The sequence below is a fragment of the Crocodylus porosus genome, unplaced genomic scaffold (genome assembly GCF_001723895.1).
Source record: "Crocodylus porosus isolate Cpor-Errol unplaced genomic scaffold, CroPor_comp1, whole genome shotgun sequence".
NCBI lineage: Eukaryota > Metazoa > Chordata > Crocodylia > Crocodylidae > Crocodylus > Crocodylus porosus.
The window spans coordinates 3,756,193-3,783,637 of record NW_017728913.1 but is presented as its reverse complement, the minus strand read 5'-3'; the positions used below and the strand labels follow the sequence as shown (position 1 = coordinate 3,783,637).

At 42.1% G+C, this 27,445-nt stretch overlaps 1 protein-coding gene across 1 annotated transcript; it reads right to left on the bottom strand.

The window, feature by feature from the left end:
* On the bottom strand, positions 1-21,741 carry ZNF330 (zinc finger protein 330). Its single transcript, XM_019534388.1, has 10 exons — positions 21,633-21,741; positions 12,572-12,701; positions 12,097-12,116; positions 11,931-12,001; positions 8,912-8,991; positions 7,215-7,341; positions 6,317-6,421; positions 4,139-4,185; positions 1,564-1,681; positions 1-710 (listed from the first exon to the last, which is right to left on the bottom strand). Exons 2-10 carry the CDS (start codon positions 12,689-12,691, stop codon positions 433-435), a joined length of 966 nt encoding a protein of 321 aa, XP_019389933.1. The 5' UTR covers positions 12,692-12,701; positions 21,633-21,741; the 3' UTR covers positions 1-432.
* Positions 21,742-27,445: the final 5,704 nt, after the last annotated feature.

The following is a 27,445-nucleotide window of genomic DNA, read 5'->3' as shown; positions in this document are numbered from 1 at the left end:
TGCTATGGAATGAAGCTGACTTTTATTATTTAGGTCAAAAAGAATACAATCACCCACTTCCACCATTACTATAAATTTATGAAACCAGATAACAGAATATAAATCAAAATTACTGAAGAAAAATAACTTAATTTCTGGAGAATAAATGGAAAATTTCTTTACATTCTCACAGGCCCAACTTGGTAGGAGAGAAAGCATTAAGCTGTTACAGTCTGTCACATAGGATCAAAAACCACTACAGTGTTGTTCACCTGTTCTCTTCTCCAAGCTGTCACTTTATCTTGAATTTTTACAGAAATTCCATACTCTTCCCCTAATAAGCTTTAACACCGAAATGCCTGGCAGAGCTATTCTAGTGTGTGCGCACACACAATTCATAAAGCAAGCATTATATTTATTCCTTCCATGCTATGTACTTCCCAACAAGTAATCTCAGTCATCAGGTTCCTCATAGTGGGCATAGCCACTAGCATATGTCCTTCCTAAATTCAAGTTACTGAATAAATCTGTGGTCTCCGATTCAGAATCCTTCCCTCCATCATCATTGTCTTCCTCCTCATCATCTTCTGCTTCATACTCATCACATTCATTGTCATGATCACCTGCATCCCCAGTCTTTGCAGATGATAGGTTCTTCCAGTAGTTGTCATATCCAGAAGCTCCATCTGCCTCATCACCTCCAGTCTGCCGGCCAAATTTCAGAGAGCGTGCTGCAGAGAGAAATGGTGAAGTTCTTATTTCTCAGCAGTCATTAGATCCTACCTTATCAATGGAATAGTTGACATTTCTCCATTTTCACCATCCCCACAGATTCAAGTTTAAACAGTAATTTCCAGGAAAATGGGTTCCTGAAAAAAAATGTTTTTTATTTTAAGATTTAATCCTAAAGCTCTGTCCTATGACATTACCTCTCCCCCCACTTCATCTCTTACTTAAGAAATGAGCCTTCACACCTGTAATAATGTAGCTGATTTCCAATTAAATCATAAATTTTCACCAATCCAGGACTTTGGCTGTAGTATGGTAAATCATGATGTGTACTGTATATATGCAGCACCTCAGATAATGTTTTCATGAGTAATCTATGCTGAATAAGCAGACTTCTATGAGCATCATCAAATAGACTTTTTGACTTTAGTAGCCTCCTTAATGGTGAAATAAGCAGGGAGCACTGAAATGAACAACAGTTCTTTGAAATTGTTTCTGAAGCCAAAACTTGAAAGTAATACACACAATTCTTACTGTTTTCAATATTAATGGGTTTTTAGCAGCAACTCTAACAAAAGAGATCCCAGAGTTCAACCTCAGCAGCAAATAACTGAAACCAAACCCTCTCAAAAGAAATGCCCAAAGCTTCCTAACACATGTTAAAGCAATTAGTCTGAAAACCTATTCAGTATCTCCAACTATACAGAGTCAGCTACTGACAGTAATATATGCTACCATTTTAACCAGGTGATCACATTAAATTTCTAAGCACATAAAATAAGTCTCCTAGCAAATTGACTTGCTAAACCATAAAAATAGCATTTGTTCCATTAGCCTTTCAAGTACAGCCCTTACTTGACATGCTCAGATCCTTTGTCTGCTGAGTTTCATGTCCACATTTAGGGCACGGAGGCTCTTTTCCCTTTTCTTGCTTAAAAACCTTGCTTCGTGTGTGATCATCACAGAAACAAGCCTGTAGGGTGAAAAAATAGAATAATAAAAAGAATAAATGCTTTAATCATAACCACAGAATACTCTCCAGCAAAAAGCAGAAAAAAGAAAAGGCATTTTAACAGAAACAGGGTAGTCTGGTTGAGACTAAAATTTCAATTAGATCTTTCTGTAGAAAGGCCAGAATTAATACACAATCCACACAGATCTGCTTCTACAGTGGATTAAATCTATACATAGACATTGCCAAAAGATCAGCTGTGACAGGATGAGTCCCAGCACAGATCTACTTGGCTGGGCAAAACCCACTACACCCACTGTCCCACATGTTGATCATGTGCGATAACGAGCAATGTTTCCTCACTTCCAGAAACATGCCCCTCTGAATCTCTGGGACGCATCTCTAAGCATGGAAAGCTGGGGTTCTACACTTAAGGAGATGCACCCTGGAGATCTCAGGAGTATGTCTCTGTAAGCATGGAACCTCAGCTTTCTCCATTTCCAGACATATGCCCCAGAGACCGCATCTCCAAGTGCAGAAAGCTGGACAGGCACTCCTGGAACCTCAGAGCATGCAGGACTGGGACCCTCCAGCCCCAGAAGCACCTGCCCAGGATGGCTGGAGATTGCAGGCCATTCTGTTGCCTGTGCTCTCCCACATAAAGCAAACAGATAACTGCCACGATAAAGCAGCACAACTTACTACCTTTTGTCACAGCCATGGATTTGGACATTTGTGGTGTGACAACAGGTGTGGATGTCTATATACTTTTGCTTTGTGCCACCTTAACGTTTTTTATGGTAATACAAACACAATATCTGTTTTTAGCCAAAGTCCCATTGCTGTCTGGAGAAAAGAAGATGGATAAAGGATAGTCCTGAAGTCTTGGACTGTCTAGATATCTACCACCTAGCAAGCTGACCACAAGCAAGAGCTGGCCCCAATCTGGGGAAGCAATGCCCTAAGGCATCCTGAACATTGGTGCGACAATCCATGGCTTAGTTGAAAAATAAAACTATCTGCCTGTCCTGTAGGGACATATGCCCCTCATCCTGCTCAATGGCCACATGTCCTTCCTGCCACACACAGCCAAACTGCTGGGAATATCAATGAAAGGAAGGTACCAAAGTGAACTATTATCAATTAAACACCAATAATGTGCTCAGCATTTTCCAAGGTAGTCCCTACTCTGAAGTCTGACTGTTCAGTTTGAGAGGCCCAGACAAAGAGGTCAAATTAAAGGAGAGTTCACGTGATGCGATGTATGGGGATGATCTGATAGAGGAGAAAGTGGAAGCCAGGCACACTGGAATAGTGAGTAAGGCATGTATTCAGTACACAACACCACTGCTGGCAAAGGTAGAAAGATGAGAAGAAATAAATGGGGGAAGAGACTGGCAAGATGCACCAGACAACAGACTGTTTGTCAGGGGGAGAAACAAGGGACAAAAAGATGAGAGATGCCAAGTTCATTGTACAGTGCTATGAAGAAGAAATTTAAAATTAACGTGCTGGCTAACAGTGTTTTAAAAGCAAAAGGAAGGGAGTGATGTGGCCTAAGGTCTGGGTGAGGAGAGACTTTTCCATAGTTGTTAGAGGCTTAGCAGGTGGAATGACTGATAGGAAACTGTATGGGACCTGAGAACCTGGAGAGGTTACAGACGTCATGGTGCATGGACAAGTACTTGAGCTGCATGCATGCACGCAGCATTTATCAGTGACATAATCAGCTACACCAGCCAAAAAAAGACAACTGCTGATCATATCAATTTTCCTTTTATTGGTATGCACCAGTATATCAATACACCTCTAATGAGCATCCTGATCACCTGTATTTTGAGTTGGCCTCTATCTCCGTCTTACCCTCCCCAAGATTAGTTTTATGAACAGTTTTGAAAGGTTTTGTCTTTGTTCCACATCAAAACAAAAACAAATGCCAGAACCTTTAGATTCTTCATGAAACTAAATTCTTGTTTTGGGGTTAGCTGCAGTAGTACAGGCATACCTTGTTTTATTGCGCTTCGCTTTATTGCGCTTCGCAGATATTGCGCTTTTACAAACTGAAGGTTTGTGGCAACCCTGCGTCGAGCAAGTCTATCGGCGCCATTTTTCCATCGGCGCCATTTGGCTCAGATGATGGTTAGCATTTTTTAGCAATAAAGTATTTTTTTTAATTAAGGTATGTACATTGTTTTTTAGACATAATGCTATTGCACACTTAACAGACTACAGTATAGTGTAAACATAACTTTTATATGCACTGGGAAACCAAAAAATTTGTGTGACTCGCTTTATTGCGATATCCGCTTTATTGTGGTGGTCTGGAACCGAACCCGCAATATCTCCGAGGTATGCCTGTATCGAGCTTATGAATTTGCTGTATGTTGTAGAGGAAGACAAGCTAAAACTTAGCATCAGCCTGTGCACGTAGGAAGAAAGAATCAAAGATATAGCTACTTTAAGTGTCTTTGTTTTTACCTTACAACGGAGGCATGAATGCTGCCCAAGCCTGTTACAGGAAACACCTGTTGGAGAAACGGGAAGAAATCAGCATTTGAAAAATTCTCACTTCAGAGCTGTTTCCTGCCACTGATGATTTCATCCCTCGTAAAAGTATAAATATACTACGGTATTTATTTTTTGAAGTCCCTAATACAAGTTTAGTATAAGGTTTGCAGTAGTGCTCAGTCACCACACTATAGCAATAGATTGCATTTCACTCCATTTTATCCATTTTTGAGAGTTCTATACGACGAGTATAAATCTCATTTGGGCAGAGTAATTTAATACAGAAAGAATACAAACTATACCTTCCCTCCCAAAACCAGTTAACAAAAAATTCAACCACTTATTTTCCCACACTTTTACAAATAGGTTGGGGATTAAAAAAAACCTTCACAGCTTGTTCATAAAGTTATGCTATTTTTTTTCCTTGTGATATCAAAAGCAGAAATGTCAAAGCTATGTAAACTTTTGGGTATCACAGTACCGCTCTTCAGGCCTCAAACGCTTGCCTGTGTCTACCCCAACCATGTAGTTAGTCCAATAAAAGGTATAACCTGCAAGAATTCTTGCATCTCATATTTCCTGGACCATTATAGCAACAACATCCCTTCAAACACTACAAAAGCTAAGTAATAATTTTAAACAGCAAGCCAGGGCCTAGTCCAGAATACTTTTATTTTCCTATTTGAAGGGGACTTGAGGGTTTTAGCAGCTTGCAACTTTAAGCTCAAAATGGATAGCTTCATAGAGGACTCTCTCTGATGTCCTTAATCAAACCATACCTCATCATATACACCCACGTACATAATCCAGCATAATTATGTTGGAGACAAATAGCAAATATACAAACAGCAAAGAACAAAACTGAGTTAAAAGTATCCTTTTAAAATCCAGGTTGCTTAAATGTTCCACCGGAGGCAGTATTGTAAATGCCATAAAATAGGATTTTATGGATGCTGCAGTGTAGTAAAGGTACCCCTCAGGAATCACTATAAACATTTTATCATGTATATTTATGATCAAGCTATCATTGTGCCTTCCTTGGGCATGAACATGATGGCTGCTGCCTTCTCAGAAAGATAACTGGAGAGTTACGAATGTGTCACACATTTAAATAGATAACACTGTAAATGGCAGAGAGAAGTAGTTAGCTGTGTCAGTCTGCAATTATATATTAACGTCAAACTAACAATGTAATTGATAATACCATAAATGACTATACAGTGTTCCTGTGGGATAATTTATGCCTTGGAAAGTTTTATTTTATTCATATCAACTTTATGGAACACAATTTTTTCATGGCTTGCGTGGAATTTTGCCACACTTTTTGGACTACATTTAGATTTAAGATGAAAGGTAAAATTGTACCATAATTGCACTGTCATGCACAAACAGAACCCATCTCTCTACTAGGACTCCACTTCGTTGTAGAGTGTGAAATACGGTATAAGCACTGAAAAGCAATGTCATCGTATATGGGATGACATCATATCTGTAAATTTAAAAGACTAAAAGAGAAAAACATATCCTTGTTGAGCCACTCCAGTATTACTTTACAGGAAGGCATCCTGGCAGAATACATTAAGAGGAACTAATCGGGCTTGACCAACATTTGGAAAAGTAAAAATGGGATAAGAAATTAAAAGTAAAGCTTAAAAAAAAAAAAATGATAAATTTAAAAAAGGGGGAATATGTTGAATCAGGATAGACAATTAATGTAAAAAGCTAAGTAACATTCAAAACAGGACTTGATATTTAAAGGGCTAACAAAACTGTCCAGAGTTATAATTGCAAGGATTAAAGAAAAAGTGAAACCAAACACACTGATGTTTTGGACTAAATATAAACATGTATTTAACAGCACACATCATGTTCTAATGAAGAGGAAGTAGGAGAAAAAGTTTCCCCAATGGATAGTCTACTTGATAGATGCCTACTGGATCTTCTTCACCTTCCACTGTAAAACTGGGTTCCAGTCCTGGACCAACATTGAACTATTTATACCATGAGGCTTATACTGTATGGGATATCAAAGTTCCAAAGTGGGCAGGTAAAATGCCACTTTCTACCACGTAATCAGGTGTTATTACATACGAGGAACAAGTGAATCTGCTTAATGTTGGTGGAAGGGGCTTTAAACAAATAACTTACATTTAAATGTCTCTGCCTCCAAAACTTGGCAGCTGGCTTGATGCTCAAACTGATCATCTTCACAGAGGAAATTATGGCAAAAAGAACAACCAAATATTCTGCCTCCTGCAAGATTTATTCAGACAAAATAGCAACAACAATGGCATGAGTTAAAAAACTCTTCCACATAAAATATAGGCAGCTTTACATAGTTTTGAATAAAGATAACTTTTTCCTTCTGTCACTAAATGCTTAAGTGGGAAATCCTACATTAAACACTGTCCCCTAGCTTCACACTGAAAATACTAAATATCATAACAATACAAGACAACATAGACGTGAAGCAATGAACATGGCCAGTAGTTCTATTCTTCAAGTGTTTGGGGTTGATTTACAGCTGAAAAATTGTTGGATTTGACCATTTTTGAGCAGCCTCTCTCCACTTTGGGGCCGCTACTTCTCCCCCAAAATGTTTTAGGTAGGAATAGACCCTCTACAGTACCTCCACACCTGAAAGTTGCTGTGGTTTGATCAGATGGCTAGAAGCCAAGAGAAACAAAATACTATGGAAGGAAAGAAGTGAACCACCAAGACAGCCACATTTTTGCTACTTGTTGGAGTGATGTAATTCTGGACAAGGCATTCAGTGTTGAATTCAGTATAAATGTCTAAGTAGACTATATAAACTCTCCTCTGCTGTAATTAGACCCTCATTACTTATATGCTCTTGGGCAAGCAATTCAACTTCCCGCAGTTAGCTCAGCATCCTTCCCTTTTTACAAATAAGTTGTTTCCCAGGTGTGTGGGAAAGATGAGTTTGTATTTGTGAAGTGGTCTGAGAAAGTAAACTGCCATGTGTAATCTAAACAACAGAACCAATAAGTTATGGTTTTCTTATTTTCAGACTTAAGCAACTTACCATGATCCCAGACACCTCTTTCACATTCAATGCATTCTGCATCCGCAAGAGGGCAGATACAAGCATGTGTACTGAGACACTTCCTGCCATGGCACACCCAAGCTTCACAGAAGTCACAGATAGCACCCTGCAGTATAGAAAGACAACATCTTTCACCTTCCCTCATAACCAAAACTAATTTTGGTTTCTGTGCCTATATCCCATTCTGAATATTAGCAGGTTCATTGCAAGGTATGGTGGGTATAATCTGGGGGAAAGCCAAAGGGGAGGGGAGGTTGTTGTGTCTTGCTTTTTCTCCCCAATAGCTAGAAAAGCATGAGTTTGCCAATTAAGTCATTTCAACATTCAGCTATTATGTTCTTAACATTTATGTCTACAAGACTTAGGTTTGCTGCTGTTTTCTTTTTATATCTTGACTCATGAATGAAAACCAATATTCTCCCAGATAACTTATTGGTGCAGTTATGTCAAGTAATGCAAAAGACAGATGTAACTTAGGAGAAAGACCAAATTAAATTCATTTAAATTAAAATTATAGCAGTACATGCAGAATAGCACATCACAGTACATTTTAAATGTAGCATTTAACAGACTAAAATGTCCCTAATTCCCATAAAAATATTCAATAAACTGTGTACATATGGCTTCCACAGAGTGACATCCATATTAAAATAGTGTAATGGAATATACAGTCAAACTTGTGGAGTTTACAAAATCAATGGAATGAACTATTGTATTTAAAGCAGAGTGGTACTATTGCAAAAAGTCCATTAAATAAGGGAGACACATTTAATTTAATTTTCTATAATCACAGCTTTTCCCAACTGTTTCACCTTTTCAACTCCTCTGGCAACATTCACATTTAAACAAATGGTTTTATTTTGAAGTGTCTGCATGCTGACAGGTGGGGGTGGGGCAGGGAAAAAAAACACACTTTACTGGATAAAACAGGATGTTAGTTTGATCTGGCTCTGCAGCATGTGTATAGATCAGGTGATTCAGTGGGGCTTTTTTGGCACTTGTATCTAATAGCTGGTTGAATCAGCTAGGAGCTAAAAAGCCCCAATGAAAGCACCCAATCTATGCTGATGTTGGGTGAGCCAGGTCCAATTAACACGATGCCTTTTCTGGACATGTGCTGGGTTCAGCATGGGGCTGTGTAGAATTTAAAGTAAAGCACCAGTTTTGGGGGGGGGGGGGTTATGTCTGTAAGCAACTTTTGTATCATCGACATGTAAGGAGTAGAATAAGAAAAACAAATTACTGTAGTCACTGTAAATATTCGTTAAGGTAAAAATACTGCTCGGTTATTGCACTGTACTTCTGTTGATTTCAGGGGAGTTACTCTAAATTTGTAATGCTTTAATGAATTGTGGAACTTATGTTTAATTATTAAGGCCCTACCCTGGTTGACCCAAATGATAAGTTTTAGCTTTACACATGTGAATAATCCCATTGAGTTCAACAGGTATTTACATATGTAAAGATACTCAAGTATAACACTTTGTAGGATCTGAGCCTAAAATATCATTTGTTAAGTATGCAGTCTTATGAAAAAGCAATGTACTACCATGTGTTGAGAAGAACACCTTGTGTTGTGATCTTATATTACCCTTTAGAAAAAAAGTCAGATATTTTTCTGTAGCAATCTGCATATTTCACTTATTCCAAAAGATGGAATGGCTTGGTATACATACCACCATTGCAAGGCCAGTACTATATACACCAGCATGTTTTATGACACAATCTGAAGACTTCATCATGCACTTTGTTTTGCCTATTAAAAAGACAAACAAAATTATTTAGAAAAAAAGAGAATGACAATGTAGTAACAGCCAAAAATAGGGAATTCAAGCAAACAATTTCTTAAATACACGTAGGGTAAAGAACATGCCAAAAACCTATAAACACCAAACACTATACAACACATCCCTTCGCTTCTCTAGGGAAAGTGTTTTTTCTTATTAAGCATTTAAGACCATATATTTTTCACCACACACTTGCGACTAACCAAGGGCAGGGAATTTTATCTTACACCATGTTTTGTAGCAAGCTGAGCATATGGTTAACATCTCACAGATCATAAAATGACATCCAAAAACCAACTTTATTCATATTTATTATCATACTTAAACAGCTAGACTGCAGAGCATAGCAAATCAAGTGAGAAAGTGCTACATTTAGCGTTGACCATGAAACATTAATTCTGCCCCTTCATTATGTGACCATCCTGAGTAACAAATAAGATAGGGGTCCTGCAGAAAAAAATAATACATGACCATGTATACAAGACAGTGCTATAATGCATATCTACAAGAGGGTAATTAGTGTTTCACAGGCAACCAGTAATCTGGCATTTAACGACTCTGCAACCTAAATAACACGCATGTTTTTTGGTATGTAATATCATAGCATTCCACTGAAAAAGAATAGAACTAAAGGCTTGGATCAAACTTCCAGTTGCTACTAGGTGAGTCAAAGGTGTGATGTTTTTCACCTCCAGCCCAGAGGCATATAACTATTCTGCAAGCAGACCTAGTATGTTTGCAGTTATAGTATGACAACAGACCTAGTATGTTTGCACAAATGTCCTTCTGTTAGCACAGACTTTTCTGTTGGAGAAACTAGTTTAAGCTCTGCTGCCCAGAAAATTGTACTGCTAGTGTATGCTTTGTGTCCGTATAACAAGACTGCCAGTATAGCTCTACTTGGTCTATTGGCCTTTAAAAGTGTGTATATGGCCAAATTCTATCATGACCCTAACGTCAGCCAAGAGCAACCAACTCCAAGTACCATGAATGTGCTAAATTCACTTGGCAAAACAGTGGTAGGTTATTCTCAGCAGTTGCCCTTCAGCTCTAGGACACTATTACTTTGAGGCCTGTCAGAATCCAAGGCTGGACATTTTCCAAATATGCTATGAGACCTTCCCATTTGAGCAGGCGCTTAGGAGACAAGGTTAAATTGGGATTTTATTTATTTATTTATTTATTTTAGGGAGTGGCTCTATAGGTGGTTCTAACATTCTGTCAGCTTTTATTTTGTTCTCTCCTATGAACCATCCTGAGCCCCCTTTTGGTAGCATGGTGCAGAAATCAAAAATCAAATCAGTCAAATTCTATCCCCATTATGCATCACCATCAGAGTCCTACAGTACTTGACTTCCAGAGATTAGCTGCCAGTAGGAAGTACCACTGGTTGCTAGGTGCTTGGTACAGAAAGGTGGCTGATCTCTCTCCAGCCTAGTCCTCTCTCTCCTTCTAGAAGTCCAGAGAAGTTTCTGCCCTAGGTGATGCTGCTAAGGAACTGGAGCAGTTTTCACAGGATAGACCAGTTCCTCCACCAATGCTGCAACTGCTGCTGTGATTGCCACCACAATTCATTGTGTTAGGGGCCATGTGGTCACAGTCTCAGCCCAGCTTCAGTGTCTGCACTTGGCTACTGTTTTGGCAGGCTACCAACATTTCCCAGTGCAACACAAGTGATGGAGAAGTAATGGTCATTTGCAACGATGTGTGTGTCAGCCAAACCTGAAAGGAATGTCACGGGACAAATGAAAGGTATGGTTTTAATCCTAGTGCTTTGGTTCTGTCAAATTTCAGACGCCTGCTGCAAAGGAAGGAGGTGCTAATATTAAAAAAGATCCATAGACTGTTTTATAAGCAACCTAATCTTAGGGGTGGCTACCTTCTCCCAAGTGGTGACAATTGAGTACCAGACCATTCTGATAAGTCTTTATGCTGGAAAATCCTGGAAGCTGATGGCTTTTTGTAGACTATTATTAGAAATACTTTTTCTCCATAAACATTTTACAGATCAAGATAAATTCAACCAGCTGCAGTCAATTTACAACACATAATATACCAGAAAAATAAAAAATGCATTTTCTCTGCTTTAGCATATGACACAACGGAGGTTTGCAAATTCTGATATATGACGGAATGTCGTTATATACTAATGGCCTAATTTTCAGAAGTGTTCAGCATCTGCAGCTCTAAAGAAGTCATTGAATATCAAACCAGAAATATTCAAGCCACTTTATGACAGACAGAAAAATATGTGAAACCTTGTTAAAACAGGAAGCAACATTAATTTGCAAGTATAACCCATCAGCTCATATTTTAAGCAAGCAGCAATTTAAACAAGATTTTGTGTATGATCCAAGGCCCAATGATGGCAATGGAAGTCTTTCCAGGGACTTTGAACAAATTTGGATCAGACCTTCTGTGTACCTATAGGTTGTTCAGAGCAAGTCGGACAGTATCAACACACATGGTAAATAATATACTACTGATTTAATGTATAATAAGAAATGATCAGCAACCATAAAGTTGTCATAAAAAGATGCAATTCTTCCCAGTTTAAAGAGCAGCTTTTTGGCAGTTGGTTGCTTTAGTAACTTTGGGCTCAGAGCCAAATCCCAGTGCCATTTATTTTGTCATAACAAACACCCAAAAAAAGCATTTTCTATGGGGTAACTATCAAAGACAAACCAAAGATCCAATACCGAAAAACCAGCTGAGGCCAACAGGGTCAAGCGATACGCACAAAAGTTAGCAATATCAAGCCCCAAAGGGTGCATCTCAGCCAGTACAATAGATTGGTTCTTAATAAAATTGCTTTACAAGAACCATAGATAAAATAAAAGGGAATTAACAGCACAAAAAAAAAAAAATCAGGATAAGCAGTGTATTTCCTTTTGCCATTTAAACTCACCACATTGTGCACAAATAGGCAACTTCTGGACAGAGCTACAGAAGTAGCAAAAGGCTCTGTTCTTCTGTCGTCTTGTCACATGGGGAAAAAATGAAATAGTATTACTATTTCGAAGTGTAACTAAGGCCAAAATGCTGGTTATAAAACAAAAAGCAAGTTTACTTACCTTTGACATTTATCACACTCCTGCAAAATTAAAAGAATAGATTGTTATTTTTTCCCCACACACAAAACATACATAATGTACAGCTTTTTTAACTGAGTCTGAATTAATTGATCCCGATTTGGTAACACACTCTTCAATTGACATTCTTATATAAATACAATTATTAAACAAACAATAACATAAAGCAATGGTGCCCAAACTTCTGGCCCCATGGCTAGATGACTGGCACCGGGTCAGTCCATAGGCCAAATCCTACGCTGACCTAATCCAGCCTCATACTATGTACCACCCCAATCCAGCAGCCCCAGGGGATGGATGATATGGTTCAAGGGGCTGGATCTAGCCCACTGGCTACAGGCTGAGCATACCTGGTATAAAAGCACTGACTTTCTAATTTAATTTAGTCAACATAAATTTTATCGATGGTTTACAAAAATGTAAAACCTGATATCAGAGACTATTCTAATTACTTTACCATTGAGGCATTACAAGGATGTTTAGCTAAATCGATGTTGCCTTTGGAAGCTCTTATCTGCTTTTCACGCTCTCGACGATTCTCAGCTTTCTTGCGTGCACCAGTCTTCTTTTTAGGCATTTTTCACGTTCTCTAAGAAACAAATATTTAGATAGATGGGTGGAGAGATGTACACGTGCACAATATGTACATACACATTTCATGGGATCAGAGAAAGTAGGGCTGGAAGGGACCTCATAAGGTCATCTAGTCCAGCCCCTGCTCAAGGCAGAATCATCCCTGACTAAACCATCCTAGTTAAGTGTCTGTCTAATCTGTTTTTCAAAGTTTCCAGCAACGGACATTCTCTAGGTAACCTGTTTCAATACCTGACCAGTTGTAGTCAGAAAGTTCCTCCTAATCTCAGCCTAAAATTCCCCTTCTGCAGCTTGAATTTATTGTTCCTAGTCCTATCCCACAGATCCACAGAGAGAAGAGCCCATCTCCATCCTCTCTATACTCAGCCTCCAGGTATATACTCTATACTCCCCTCAGGCTTTTCCTCCAGGCTAATTAACCCTAGTTCTTTCAGCTTTTCCTCAAAAGTCTTGCCTTTGAGGCCCCTAATTATTTTTGTGTCAAACTCTTTCCAAACTGTCCACATCCTTCTTGAATTGTGGGGCCCAAAACTGAACCCGGTACTCCAGGTGAGGCGTCACCAGTGCTGAAGGGAATGGAACAATCACTTCCCTTGATTTACAAGTGACACTCCTGTTAATACAACCCAGAATGATGTTGACTTTTTTTCAGCATGAACACACTTGCTTATATTCAACTCTGGTCATCATAACCCTGCATGTCCTTCTCTGCAGTACTTCAATCTAGCCAGTCATTCCCCAGTCTGTATTTGTACATGCAATCATTCTATCCCAAGTATAGGACCTTGCACTTCTTGTTGAATCTCATCTCATTGATCATGGACCACTTCTCTATCTATCCAGGTCACTGTGGATCCTAGCCCTGCCCTCTGGACTGTCCACAATTCCACCCAACTCAGTCTCACCTGCAATCCAAGTCATTAAATGAAGGTGTTGAATAATACTGGGCCCAGGACACACCCCTGGACATCTCCACTTGAGGAGTCCCAAGTAGATATTGAGCCATTGAGGACTACTTGCTGAGTACAAGGATCCAACCAGTTACCTTATAGTATTTTTATCTAATCTGTATTTCCTTAGCTTGTTAATGATAGTGTCATACAGTGTCAAAAACCTTGCTAAAGTCAAGATATATCACATCTTGGATGCTTATCTTGCTGGGATCCTATGACCCCAGCTGACTTACTGCCCTTTGGGCAGGGGGCTGGACTCGATGATCTCCCAAGGTCCCTTCCAGCCCTAATGTCTATGAAATCTATGAAATCTTCTGCTCTCCCTCATCCATAAAGCCTATCACATTATCCTACAATGAAATCAGATTGGTTGGGCATGATTTACTCCTGGTGAATCCATGCTGACTTTTCCTGATCATCTTGTTCAATTCTAGGGGCTTCACAATAGATTCCTTGAAGACCTGCTTCACAATCTTTCTAGGTATACAGGTTTGGCTGACTGGTCTGTAGTTCCCAGGATCCTCTTTCTTCCAGGCCCTATAAAGGGCACAGGAGCAAGCCATCCCAGTGAAATAAAAGAATGAGAAGTGAAACAGATGGCCAGCCTGGCTAGGCATCAATCTCTCAAGTGAACTGAATCTCAAAAAAGGAATGCTATAAAAAAAGTAGAAATGTGATCATAGTACTAGGGAACAGCATGCAGAATGAAAATTAGGAAAGACAAGGCACAATTTGATAAGCAACTGGCAAGGGACACAAAAAAAGGCAATAACAGGGATTCTACATGTATGTTAAAAGTAAGAGGAAGACCAAAGAAACCATAGGTGCTTTACTGAATGCAGAAAGCAATCTAGTTACAGATGACACAGAGAAGGCTGAAGTAATTAATGCTTTTTTTTTTTTTGAATCACAGAAAATTAGGGTTGGAAAGGACTCGGGAGGTCATCTAGTCCAGCCCCCTGCTCAAAGCAGGACCATCCTCAACTAGATCATTTCAGACAGGGATTTGTCAAGCTGGGCCTTTAAAAGCCTCCAAGGATGGAAATTCTACCACCTCTGTGGATAACTTGTTCCAGTGCTTCACCACCTTTCTCGTGAAGGAGGGTTTTTTCCCCCAATATCCATCCTAAAACTTCCCTTGCTGCAACTTGAAACCATTGCTCCTTGTTCTGTCATCTCCCACCAGTGAGAAGTTTAGCTCCATCCTCTTTGGAACCACCCTACAGGTAGGTAAAGGCTCCTATCAAATCCCTCCTCAGTCTTCTCTTCTGCAGACTAAATAAACCCAGGTCCCTCAACCTCTCCTCATAAATCATGTCCCTCAGCCCCCTCACCATTTGCATTGCCCTCCACTGGACATCCTTTCTGTAGTGGGGGGGGCCAGCACTGGAGACAGTGCTCCAGATGTGGCCTCACCAGCACTGAATAGAGGGAAATTATCAGTTCCCTTGATATGCTGGCAACACTCGTACTAATGCAGCCCAGTATGCTGGTAGCCTTCCTGGCAACAAGGGCACGCTGTTGACTCATACCCAGCTTATTATCCACTGTAACCTCATCCTTTTCTGCTGAGCTGCTACTTAGCCATCTGATTTCAAACCTGTACTAGTGCATAGTATTCTTCCATCCTAAGTGCAGGACTTTGCATTTGTCCTTGTTGGACCTCATGAGATTTTTGCCCAATCTTCCAATTTGTCCAGGTTACTCTGAATCCTAGCCCTACCATCCAACGTAACTACTACTCTCTCCTCCCCTCCAGCTTGGTGTCATCTGAGAACTTCCTGAGAGTGCACCCCATGCCATCTTCCAGATAGTTAATGAAGACATAGAATAATATTTTACTTCAGTCTTCACAAATAAGGGTAGCTACCAGATGTTGAGTGCAGTTTGCAGCAAAGAGGGGAAGAAGACAGTCTAAAATAGTAGAAGAACAAGTTAGAGATTACTTAAAGAAGCTAGTTGCTTTCAAGTCAGCAGAGCTGGATCTAAGGGTGCTGAAGGAATTAGCTGGAGTGATTTCAGAGCCACTGTCTATCTCTTTGAGAACCCATGGCCATCTTTAAGAATGGGAAGAAGGAGGATCCAGGGAACTATAGACCAGTCAGCCTGACCTCTATACCTGGAAGATCATGGAGCAGGTTTTCAAGGAATCAGTTGTAACGCACCTAGAGGAGAACAGGGTGATCAGGAACAGTCAGCATGGATTCACTGAGAGCAAATCATGCCTGAACAACCTGATTTCTATCTATGATAAGATGACAGGCTCTGTGGACAGGAGAACAGCAGTAAATGTGATATACCTTGACTTTAGCAAGGCTGTTGCCTATCACATTTTCATTAACAAGTTAAAGCAGGGGTTGGCAACCTTTTTGCACAGAGTGTCAAAAGACCCACAACCTTGACTTGTAATGCTGGGGGTGGTCTGCAGGGGAACCACAAGGGGCCCTATCTTTGTTGTGGCAGTGCTGCTCCAGTCCCTTCCCCGCTGACCACCCCGAGGCATGTGTGGACCTCCCTCCATCAACGAGCTGGGCCAGGGCTCTGTGGACCCCAGCACAACCACTTGCAGCCTCCTGATGGCCTACCCACAGCTGGCCCAGGCTCTGGGCAGGCCCCTGCCACCCATCATGGAGCCTGGGCTGCTTGCAGCAGGCAGCCTGCAAGCAGCCATACCAGGATCCACAGAGCCCTGGCGCAGCTCACTGCTGGTGGTAGGTGTGTATGCGTGTTTCAAGGCGGACAGCAGGGAAGGGGCTAGGGCTGCACTGCCACAACAAAGGCTGGCCCCCTTGCACTATCTGCCCCAAGGCAAAGGTGCCAAGCAAAATACCTTTGTGTGCCACACCCTGACACACGTGCCAGAGGTTGCCTCCCCCTGAACTAAGGAAATACAGACTAGATTAGCACACTGCAAGGTGGATACATAACTGGCTGTACCAATCATACTCATGAGTAGATCTCAGTGGCTCAGTGTCTAGCTGGAAGGAGGTATCAAGCCAGGCTTCCCAGGGGACCACAGTCACTTGGGGTTGGGGGAGTTGCAGAGACTTGAAGGACAGGCCTAGAATCCCAAATGACTTGGACAGAATGGAAAAATGGTCTGCAAATAATCAAATGAAATTCAACAAGAACAAATGTTGCACTTGGGATAGAATGACTGCATGTACACAGAGGCAACCCGAGCAGGGTGCAAATCAGCCCTTGTGGGCCCCCGCTCAGATCCCAGACCCAAAGAAGCTACCATCACCACTGGCAGCCGTGTCGGGAGGAGGGAGAGTAGCAAGCAGCTGATGTGGAGCCACTGCTCTGCCCGGCTCCACACCACTACTGCTCCACAGGGCCCAGGGCAGTTGCCCTGATTCACGCCCCCTAGGGATGGCCCTACATGCACAAAGAACAACTGGTTAGGTGCAGTACTGCCAAAAAACCCCTATGGATTACAATAGACAATAAATTGATATGAGTCAACAGTGTGCTCTGCTCTTGTTGCTAAATAGCCTAAGAGCATTCTAACCAGTATTAACAGGAGTATCTTTTGCAAATCGAAGGATTCTTCTGCTCTTTTCAGCGCTGGTAAAGCCTCATGTTGTTTTCTGTTCACTGAGTTAAGAAAGGTTTGAACATGCATGGAGATTTAACCACTGGAGTCATAGGGGACAGGCCTCGGTGCAATGGATTCAAGCTGCAGTAGAGGGAATTAAGTTTGAAGATGAGGGGGAACTTTCTGATTTTAAGGGTGAAACAAGCATTGGGATGGGCTCCCTTGAGAAGCTAGGGAATCTCCACTCCTGGGAATCAGCAGAAGTAGGTTGAATAGATACTTGGCTGGGATGGTTTAGGCAGGGATGATCTGGCCTTGAGCAGGGGCCTGGACTAGATGACCTCATGAGATCCCCTCTGCCCCTACTTTCCTCTAACCCTCTTCTACTCCAAACAACAGTTATTAAACTGTTAGGATGTCTGGATACCTTAAGTCTATTCTGGCCTGGAAAAGTCCCAAGATAAGTAACTAGACTTGTCCTACTCTGAATGGTCAGGAATAACCCAGAGCAGCCATTTAGGCACCTACCTCCACCTAAACTCAGTGGGCTTATTTTTTATAACAAAATAACTTTCTTTTTTTGCTCCCTACAGGTAAACAACCTTTACTCTTTACATGGTTCTTTTTCTTCTTGTTTTTGGTCTATTTGGAATTAATTTTAAGAAACTGATTTAAATCCTGTGACTATTAGAAGTCATTGTAGAGGGATTCTTTTTTTTCAAAACTGAGAGAGAAATTCACTATACAAGAGTGAACCAGTCTGCCTATGCTGAGCCCCAGTAAAGTCAGTGGTGCTGCTAATATGCTTAAATTTAAGCAAATTAATAAGCAGTTGGAGGTTTGGTGTGTTCAACTCTAGGAAAGAAGTGTTCTGCCATACATTTCCCAGCACAGTGGGATAAAGAGTTTAGTAACTTAGACTTTTCTACCCCAGATGATAATTTTTATCTTCCCCCAATAACAGAAGCACTACATTATCTTGAATAAATATTAAAATCTGCTTTCTGATAGCCTACATAAATCCATTTGTTCACCCGTTAGCATTTCCACCACATTTAAATTGAATTAGAGTGTCAGATTTTGTACTCAGAACTGTACTGCTGAGCCGCCTGCTGGCAACTATCATTATTCTGCAGAATGACATTTATGATCTCCGGAGCCCAATATCAGATTGTAGACTAATTTTTTTCCCTGCTTCAATGCTGATTTTAACAATAACAATGACTGTTTAGTATTTGTACATAAATTTCTCATTTTTTACTTCATATTCAGAGGCATTCCAATGATACTTTTGAATGAAAAACTTTACATTTCAATAACATTTGAATATGCAGGAAGTGACAAATGCTTAAAATGGGATTTTTAAGAAAGCTGAAGTAAATGGGGGGGAAAAAAAAGGTTGGGTTTAATAAATCAAACCAAATCAAACAACCCTTTCAAGCACCGTGCAACAAATAATAAACACCAACACACTGCCAGTCATGCTGACCTGCTCTCTCACTGTGATCACTTTTCTTGTCTATATCCATCTTATGTCTCAGCTTGTCTACTTGGGGCTGCTGTAGCCACGGCAGCAAAGTTACAGTGGCCAGGCCTCCAAATGTAGAAAGACCTCTTCGGCCACTGCTGTGATAGTAGTCCTGCTGGCAGAAGCCTTCAAGGAGCAGATCAAGACCCCCATAGCGAGGGAAGGAGTGTGGCTGGAGCAGGTACTGCTCAGCTGGGGTGGGACAGGATGGAGCCACAAGCAGCTCATGCGGAGGATGCAGGGAGGGCAGCTCCTGCCCTACATGCACCCTGGGAAGGCATGGAGGCCGTGCACCCCCAGATCTGCATGCGGTGTGGGGCAGGCTCAGGCCAGGGGCTGCACTGGGCTCTTCCTGGGGGAGGCTGGGCCAGGCTGCGCAGCAGCAGTGCTGGAATGGGGGAAGGGGGCTATGGCAAATTTTGGGGTGGATGCAGCCCCCCATAACTCTCTCCCAGCATCACAACTGGCCACACTGAGCAGAGCCCAGCCCAGCCCAGCCCCCCACCCCGGGAAGAGCCTAATACAGAGCCTGCCCCACCCCACATGCAAATCTGGGGGCACACACACCCTGTGACCTCCCGGGGTACATGCAGGGCAGGAGGTGCTTCCCCCCTGCCCCCGCCTTACTCAGACAAGCTGCTCATGGCTGTGTCCTGCACCCTGCCCAAGCAGCGCCTGCCCCTGCCCCACTCCCTCCCTCACTGCAGGGGCCGCAATCTGCCCCCCCTTTCCTCCACACCTGACCCTGGTCTCCAACCTGCCCAGCTGCATATGGAAACCTAATCAGTATCAGCCAATACAGCTCCTTAAAAATCGGCCATCAGTATCAGCTCAAAAAACCTCTATTGGTGCACTCCTAATGGGGAAAGTCCCCTTTCTTCCCACCAAAGCTGTTCCATTGTGCAGGTGAGAATTCAGGATCCATTGGACTAGACTAGAGAGAGCAAGTCTATGTAGACATGCCTGTGTAGCCTAGCGGCTTAGGGCCCTGGCAAAGAGGAATCCTGTCTTCCTGTTACTGCTCCTAAGACCATTCAGGCGTTTTATCCAGCAACTGTTTCATGCAAAATGCATACACAATATTTGGTGCCTAGATGCTGCCAAATCTCATCACACAGGCATAAGTTGTGTTATGTGTCTGGCTCTATCCATTTGGCCCCAAAATCCTGGGAAACCTGTGGCACATATGAAGAGGATCATAACAGCAGAACTCCCAGTGGCCTATTTTGATCACTTTATTCCCTTCGTTTTGGCCGGTGATGACAGTTGTTCTAAACCACGATATGATTTTGACTATAGTGAACAGCTGTAAGAAACCATATATTTGAGATACTACAAGACTGTGCTTACACACACACACACACACACACACACACACAAACATACAAAATAAATTGTCTTCCTCCAGAGAAAGATCAAAGTTCTTGCAGTTGCTAAGTCCAAGTCTAAATGCCTGAAATGGGTCCTCCTGATCCACATGCATGCCCCCTCTGCCCTCCACCCCCAAGAGACTTATGAGCAGTTACAACTGCACTCCAGAACTAAGCCAAAATGGAGTTGCCCAGAGAGTTCACCAGGCCCATATTTTCAGAAACATTTGATGCCAGACAGTTACATGAATCACTTTTTGCAAACTTTTTATGCAATTACTGTACTGTTGTAATTATGAAATCACTGAACTCATGCTACTTGGCATTTGTATTATTCAGTATAATGATTTTGCACTTGTTATTATTTATTGTGCTGCATGATAGTATGTAGTGCCCTACGAGCTTCATTATCTAAATGGCTCACTCTTCATGGACTAAATCTGTTCAAGATATCCGCAGCTAAGTCTCTCAGGGGCCTGCTTCCCTTTTATTGGAGTGGTACGATGGCTATATGGTCATTAGCTGCTTGTTTCCCCACAGCACATAGAAATCCCATCTGCTGCCAATAAAGAAAACTTCCCAGCATTCCCATCCTTTCTGTGTTATTAGACTAACCATGAAAACTGTTTGAGCACGCACCATCAGCTGTGTTTAGGGCTTTATTCCACCAAGCAGTACTTCAGCATATTATTTTCTGAAGATTTTTACCCCAGGTATTTCATCCCAGCTCAACCAAGCCACTGACCTCTGGAAGGCAACAGCAGCATCCTAAATGAGCTTGCCTGCTAAATGGAACAAGCAATGGAGGCTATTGGTGCGAGTTAGAAACGGTCGCCACTGCTAGTAGCGTTGGAAACCTTTCCCTGCTCCTAGGTGCAGCCTCAAATGGCAGCTTGTCACACGGTCAACTATCCGGTGTCTTTCCTATACAGACTGAGCGCAACACAGCAGGGCGGGCAAAACAAATAAAGAGCTGCCTCAGGAATGTGACACCAACTGAGAACCAGGACAGATTTTTTTGAAAACCAGGGCAGATGTTGATGATTTACCTGGAGCTTAATAAATCACCCCCTGTTGCACTGGCTCCTTTTCCAGACTAGTGAGATCTCAAGAGGGATTGTCTGTATAGTGGATCTGGAGCAGGTGAGAGCAAAATCCCTGAAATTTGGCTTCCCTAAGCAGTGGCGCCATTTGGGGGGTAAGGCCTGAACCACTGCTTAAGCTACTACTATTTTTATTTTCAAACAAACCCACTCCTCATATCGAGTTCCTGTGGTGGATTAAAGGGGGGAGGGATTTGGAAATTGTAAGGAGGCCCCGCTGGGAAGTTGCCAGGAACTGCGGACTGAGCATTAAAGAAGCCAGGAAAGTTAAGGTGGGTGCTGGTTACATTTGCAGACGCTGCAACCCCTCGCCATGGCCCGGGGGGGAGGCGAGAAGAGCCTCCCGTTCCCGCGCCGAACGCCGCGGAGCCCAACGTCCCATCGCCGCTGCCCTCGCTCGGCTGCTCCCAGCCCCTGCGCTTCCCTCACCTGGCTCCGCGCCTCCGCCAGCCGCCCGGCTTCGTCCCCGGTAATGCGTGTGCGGAAGCCGGAACTGGTCCCTCCTTCGCCCCTCTCGGCTCCACACGCAGCCGCTCTCCAGGCAGCCTCTGAGGTTCCGGGAGGCAGCTGCGGCTGCTTCGCTTCTTCTGTGCCTCGGCCGGCCCCTAGTGCTAGCTCGAGAGCAGCAGCCAGAGCGGCTGCGAAAGTCACTGTGACTTCCATCCACCCAAAGCTCCCTTTACCTATCTGCAGCAGGGACTGCATCTCTGGTGCATCTGAGAAATACAAAAAATAAATAAATAAAGTTGTTATATATATATATATAAAATAAATAAATAAAAGGACAGGAGATATTCAGTAGGAAAGTTTGTCGATTTTTATTTTTTTTAATTCCATAATCCATGGCCATACTACTTGTGTGGATGGGTAGAGTGGGGTGGGATGGTTTGGGAGCAACACAAATAAAAGGCAAGCAGAAAAGTGGGCAGGAGCAAGAGCAAGGTTTGGAAGACATGCCCTTCAAGATACTAACTTGGAGGCAGAAGGTAAGAAGTCAAGCAAAAGCTCTGAAAGTGCAGGTAAGAAGCAGGAGCGTGGGTTTTGATACACACCTTTAAATACTAAAATATTACAGGGCATGCAGGAACTCCCAGGAAAGGGGAAAAAAAGAAAACAAGTTCTAAGTGATGTCACGCAAGGATTGGAAAGACGAGTACAAAAAGGGAAATACATGGCTACAAAAGGAAGGCTTGCTCTGAGAGCAAGGGCAGTTGGCAAGTCAACAGAAGCAAAATAATATTGGGTTGTATTTGTATCTTTTTTGACAGAAGAAAAGAACTTGCTTGCTTTCCGAGTATAGCAGCTATAACAAGTACACAGCTATTCCACTTTGTTCTCATGCTTTAGGATAGGGCTGCCCAGAACTGGGTCTGTGGATTTGGTGTACCTGTGTATAGAGAAGTCACAAATTCCCTTCATCACATTAACTACTGCTTCTAAGTAATGAATATATATTTTCTTCTGAAGTAGAATATATTTCCAACTGTACTGTGCTTGGAAACTTAGGGGAAAAGTCTCTTGTGTGTTTTTTGCATGTATTTGTCATGGTTCAGGGTTAGTTGCATATTTGACCTTCTCTGGTCTCTCAGTGCACAGAGTCTATTACCTTCACCTCTTCTAGCCTAGATTTCCAGGATTCTCCTACTCTTAGACTAGGTCCTTAGGCAACATTACCCTGTGTATCAGCTATGATTTCTTTCTTGGCTCGGACCCTGCAAGTTTTGCCTTTGGGAGCTCTGACCAGTGGTGAATACAGTGACAGACCCAAAAGTAGCCTTTTCAAAATAAAGTCTTGTTAAATCTTAATAGGAACACACTGAGGCATAAAAGAAAAATTACTGTAATTAGTAATTACACATCACTGTAAAAACCTATATATGCTTAATCAGACATGAAGGCGGAGGTAGCCCTATTTAATCTCACCTTTGTCTCTGGGGCTGGGGTTCAGTCCACTCCTTAGAAGTCATCTTCTTCCTTCTCCCCACCTTTCAATGACTGTCCTTTTATCCACCCAGTGTTCTTTGATCCAGAGCTAATTTTTCCCATGGCTAGAACCAACAACCTGCCCCCTGTGCCAAATCAACCTGTTCAATTCACTGTTGGTGGACATAAATTACCTAAGTGATTTGTTTGAACTATGCTGAGCTATTTGAAAATACTGTCCTCTTTCTTGTGCACATGCAAGTAATCCCTGCCTGAATTAACCCCTCATAATCATATGGGGAACTATACAGTAGTGAACAGAAGGAATACGGAATGTTCCTAAAACACTACAGGCCAAGCCCTTTATACATAACTGGTATTGTTCCATGTTCATGGTCACATTCTTACATCCAAATTAATTAGAAGATACTTAGTTATTTAGTGTAGTTACTTAGCAAACGTTCTATGAAGCCAAATGTGAATGAGCAGAGCTATTAATATTTCCATCTCATGCCTCTTTATTATGAGTCTTGGCAATATAAATGTATACTTCTTCTTTGGACAAGAGTAAATTAAAAGACAATATATTAAACACAACTAACCAGAGTATCCAGTTCACAGGACCAAGTGCTGCTAGGGGACATTAATTACCATAACATCTGATGAGATAGTAATACAGCAGTGCACAGACAGCCCAGGAATAAAGGAGGAAGCTCTTCTCAATCTGCTGCTTACAACAAGGTTGAAGTGGTTGAGAATATGAAGATGGAAAGCAACTTGGGTGAGTGGTAAGGAAATGGTGGAGATAAAGATCCTAAGGGAAGGAAGGAGAACAGCAAAAAGATGCTGGACTTCAGACAAGTAGACATTAACAGACTCAGGGAACTGGTGGATAGGATTTCATGAGAGGCAAATGTAAAAGGAAAAGGAGTCCAGGAGAGCTAGTTGTACCTTAAGGAGGCCAGATTGAGGACATAACAGACAGCTGTCCTTATGTGAAGGAAAGATAGAAAGTGCAGCAAGAGACTGGCCTGATTAAACACCAAAGTTTTCAGTGAGTTGAAAGTCAAAAAAGAATCTTACAACAAATGGGGAGGTGGCCATGGTAGTAAAGATGATTATAAGAGTATCACAATGGCATGGAGGGAGAAAATCAGGAAGGCCAAAGCACAAATGGATATGCAGCTAGCAATGGACACAAGACAACAAAAAAGCACTCTGTAAGTATGTTAGAAATAAGAAGAGGGTCAAGGAAAGTAAAGATCCCTTAACGAATGGGAAGGACTAAGATACTTACTGCCTGTTTTTCTTTAGTCTTCACAAATAATATCTGCTCCCTCCCATGATGAGAAGAGCTGGCAGCGTGGTTAGAGACGATAAGCAGCCTACAGCGTGGAAGAACAGGGATGAACTTTCTCAGAAAAGCTGGATGTATTGAAGTCAGCAGAGCTTAAATGATATGCACCACAGAGTAGGAACTGCCTACATTAATTGCAGAGGCACTGGGTATTCTCTTTAAGAACTCATGGAGGTTAAGCAAAGTGAAATATAGTACTAATGTTTAACAAAGAGAAGATGGGCAATCCAGAGAACTATAGGCCTGTCAGACTGATACCTAGTAAGACTTCAGAGCATGTTATCAAGGAATCTGTTTCTAAGCAGCTGGAGGAGATCAGGGTGATCAGGAACAGTCCGCACAGATTCAGCAAAAGCAAGCCATGCTTGATCAAGCTCATTTCCTTTTATGGCAAGGTGATAGGCTTTGTCCATGGGAGTAGAGTAGTGGCTGCAATGTACCTTTCACAAGGGTTTTGACATTATCTCCTGTAACATTCTCATTAGTCAGCTAAAGAAATACAGTCTAGATAACAGAACAGCAAAGTGGATCCATAACTGGTTGAATCATCGTGCTCAAAGAGTGGTCATCAATAGCTCAATGTCTAACTTGGAGGAGGTATCAAGAGGGATTCCTCGGGAGTCTGTCTTGAGTCTGGTACTGTTTAGTATCACCATTAAAAATTTGGAGGATGGGATTAAGTGTACAGTTAGTACATTTGCATATAACACCAAGCTGGGTTGAGCTGCAAACACTTTGGAGCAAAGAATTAGAATTCAGAATCACCCTAAGGAGTAGAAAAAAATAGCTCACAACTAAATGAAATTCAACAAGGACAAGTGCGAAGTCCTTCACTTAGAGCAATTATTTGCCCAAATACAGAATGGGAAATGACTGGCAAAACTCCAGTATTGTAAAAAAAAAAATCTTTTTTTTTTCTGGGTTTAGAGTGCACCAAAAGCTGAATGAATCAACAGTGTGGTCTTGTTGCAAAACAAACAATTACATACTAGGCTGTCCAATTTTGGGCACTGTACATCAAGAGAGATCTTGCCAAATTAGAAATGGTTCAGCAGAGAAGAAAATTATTAAAGATATAGAAAACATAATTTATGAGGATAGGCTGAAAGACAAAGGCTTATTTAGTCTGAAGAAGAAAAGAGGCGAATATTTGATAGCAGTCTTCAAATATCCAAAGAGCAGTTATAAAGAGGATGGTGATGGATTATTCTCTTTGGCTGTCAGAGACAGGACAAGAAAAAACAATCTGAGATTGCAACAAGGGAAATTTAGGTTGCATTTTAGGAAAAGCTTTCTAACTGTTAGGTGGTTATGCACTGGATTATATTATCTATAAATCTACAGGTGACTTCACAGGTTGTAAGTGCTAGACTTCCCTATCCCTGGAAGTTTTTAAGTTAAGCAAATACTTGATGGGAAAGATTATGCCTTAAACAAGGGGTTGAACTAGATGACATCATTTTTCTATGATTTTTTTGATTACTTCAATTTTGCTGTTTCACATAAAGAGTTTTGTTTTTGGAAGGTTTTTTTATTCCTGAGATACGTTCATCATTCTGCTACCCATATGGATAGTTATTTTGCTTAATACTGGACATTGCTGTAGACTTCTTACTAAGACTAGATTCCCAATCAGATTTTGGGAGTTTTGTCTCAGTAGGAGTAAGTGAAGTTCTGGCTTCACTGAAGTCATGGAAAAACTGCCATAAGGCAAGGGTTTCATTCATTTGGATCCCACTCAGTAAATCAGTTGTCAGTCTTCTCCTCCAGAAAGTAACCTTGATTACATGCCAAAATGAAACATTTAAACCCCACTTCTTGTTTAAAAACCCCAGCAACCACAAAGCAAGAAATTTCTGCTGCATGAGTGGTGGTGTGAAAAAACATTCCATAAGCACAATGGATAACTGGGGTTATATATGATTTAGCTAGCATCCTGATCAGAAAATGTTCACCTATTGCTACCACCAGAATAAACAGACATCATTTTGAAGTGCTTCTAGGTCCGCTCATTCATATCTGTATTTTGGTTTTGCCATGATGTGATGTACGCAATGTCCACACATGCAAGGATAGACAACAACATTTGTGAAAAAACTCACTGGTCTTCTTTGGAATGATGATTCTCATTCAGATAGCCCACTTTCAGGAACTAGTAGGGCAGGGGTTGTCCACTGGGGTTGCATGTACCCATGGGGGTACTTGGACCAGTTCTAAGGGGTATGTGCAGGCAGGCAGGGACGGAGCACTGCCACCTTCCAGGAGCAGGGCTGGGGTGGGGTGAGGGCAGCGGCACCCCTCTGCGGGGTGAGGAAGCTCACACATGGCAGCCGCTGCAACCACACACCAGCCCGGTGAGCTTCCCAGCCCTGCAGAGGGGCTCCATTGCCCTCACCCCAGCCCGGTGAGCTTCCTCACCCCGCCCTGGCCCTGCTCCTGGGAGGCAGCACTACTCTGGCCGCCTGCGCACTGTCCCCACCTCCCTACTCAGCATCTAGCCATGTGGCATTTGCCCCCCCCCACTTTCCCATGCCACCCCCCTCCCCGAGCTCAGTGCCCAGCTCCCAGGGGTACTGAGACTAAAAAAGGTTCAAAACCCCTGTAGTAGGCCTTTTAAAGCTGATATTTTCTCTCCATAGGTGTCGCTGGTCAGTTTTCTATAAAAAATACCGGTAACCTTTAAAGGTCACACGTTAATAGAGCAGAAAGATAAATGAACAAAATGGACTGCTGAACAACTGGCTATATCAGGGGCTGGCAACCTGAGGCCTATGGGCTGGATCTGGCCTACAGAGACACTTGATCTGGCCTGCATACATGGGGCTTCAGTGGAGGAGAAATTGGCTGCAAGAGCTGCCACGGAAGCTCTGCTTCTACCACCATGCAGAGAAGAGCAGCCACAGGAGCTCTCCCTAGGCTGCATGGAGAGAAGCAGCAGCAGTGGTGACTAGATCCTAGTGCC

Coding starts and splice junctions, on each gene's coding strand:
- ZNF330 (XM_019534388.1), bottom strand. CDS start 12,691: ATGCCTAAAAAGAAGACTGGTGCACGCAAGAAAGCTGAGAATCGTCGA. Junction 12,002..12,096: donor GAGTGTGATAAATGTCAAAG/GTAAGTAAACTT, acceptor CCATGTGACAAG/ACGACAGAAGAACAGAGCCT. Junction 1,682..4,138: donor ATTCATGCCTCCGTTGTAAG/GTAAAAACAAAG, acceptor TTCACCCTACAG/GCTTGTTTCTGTGATGATCA.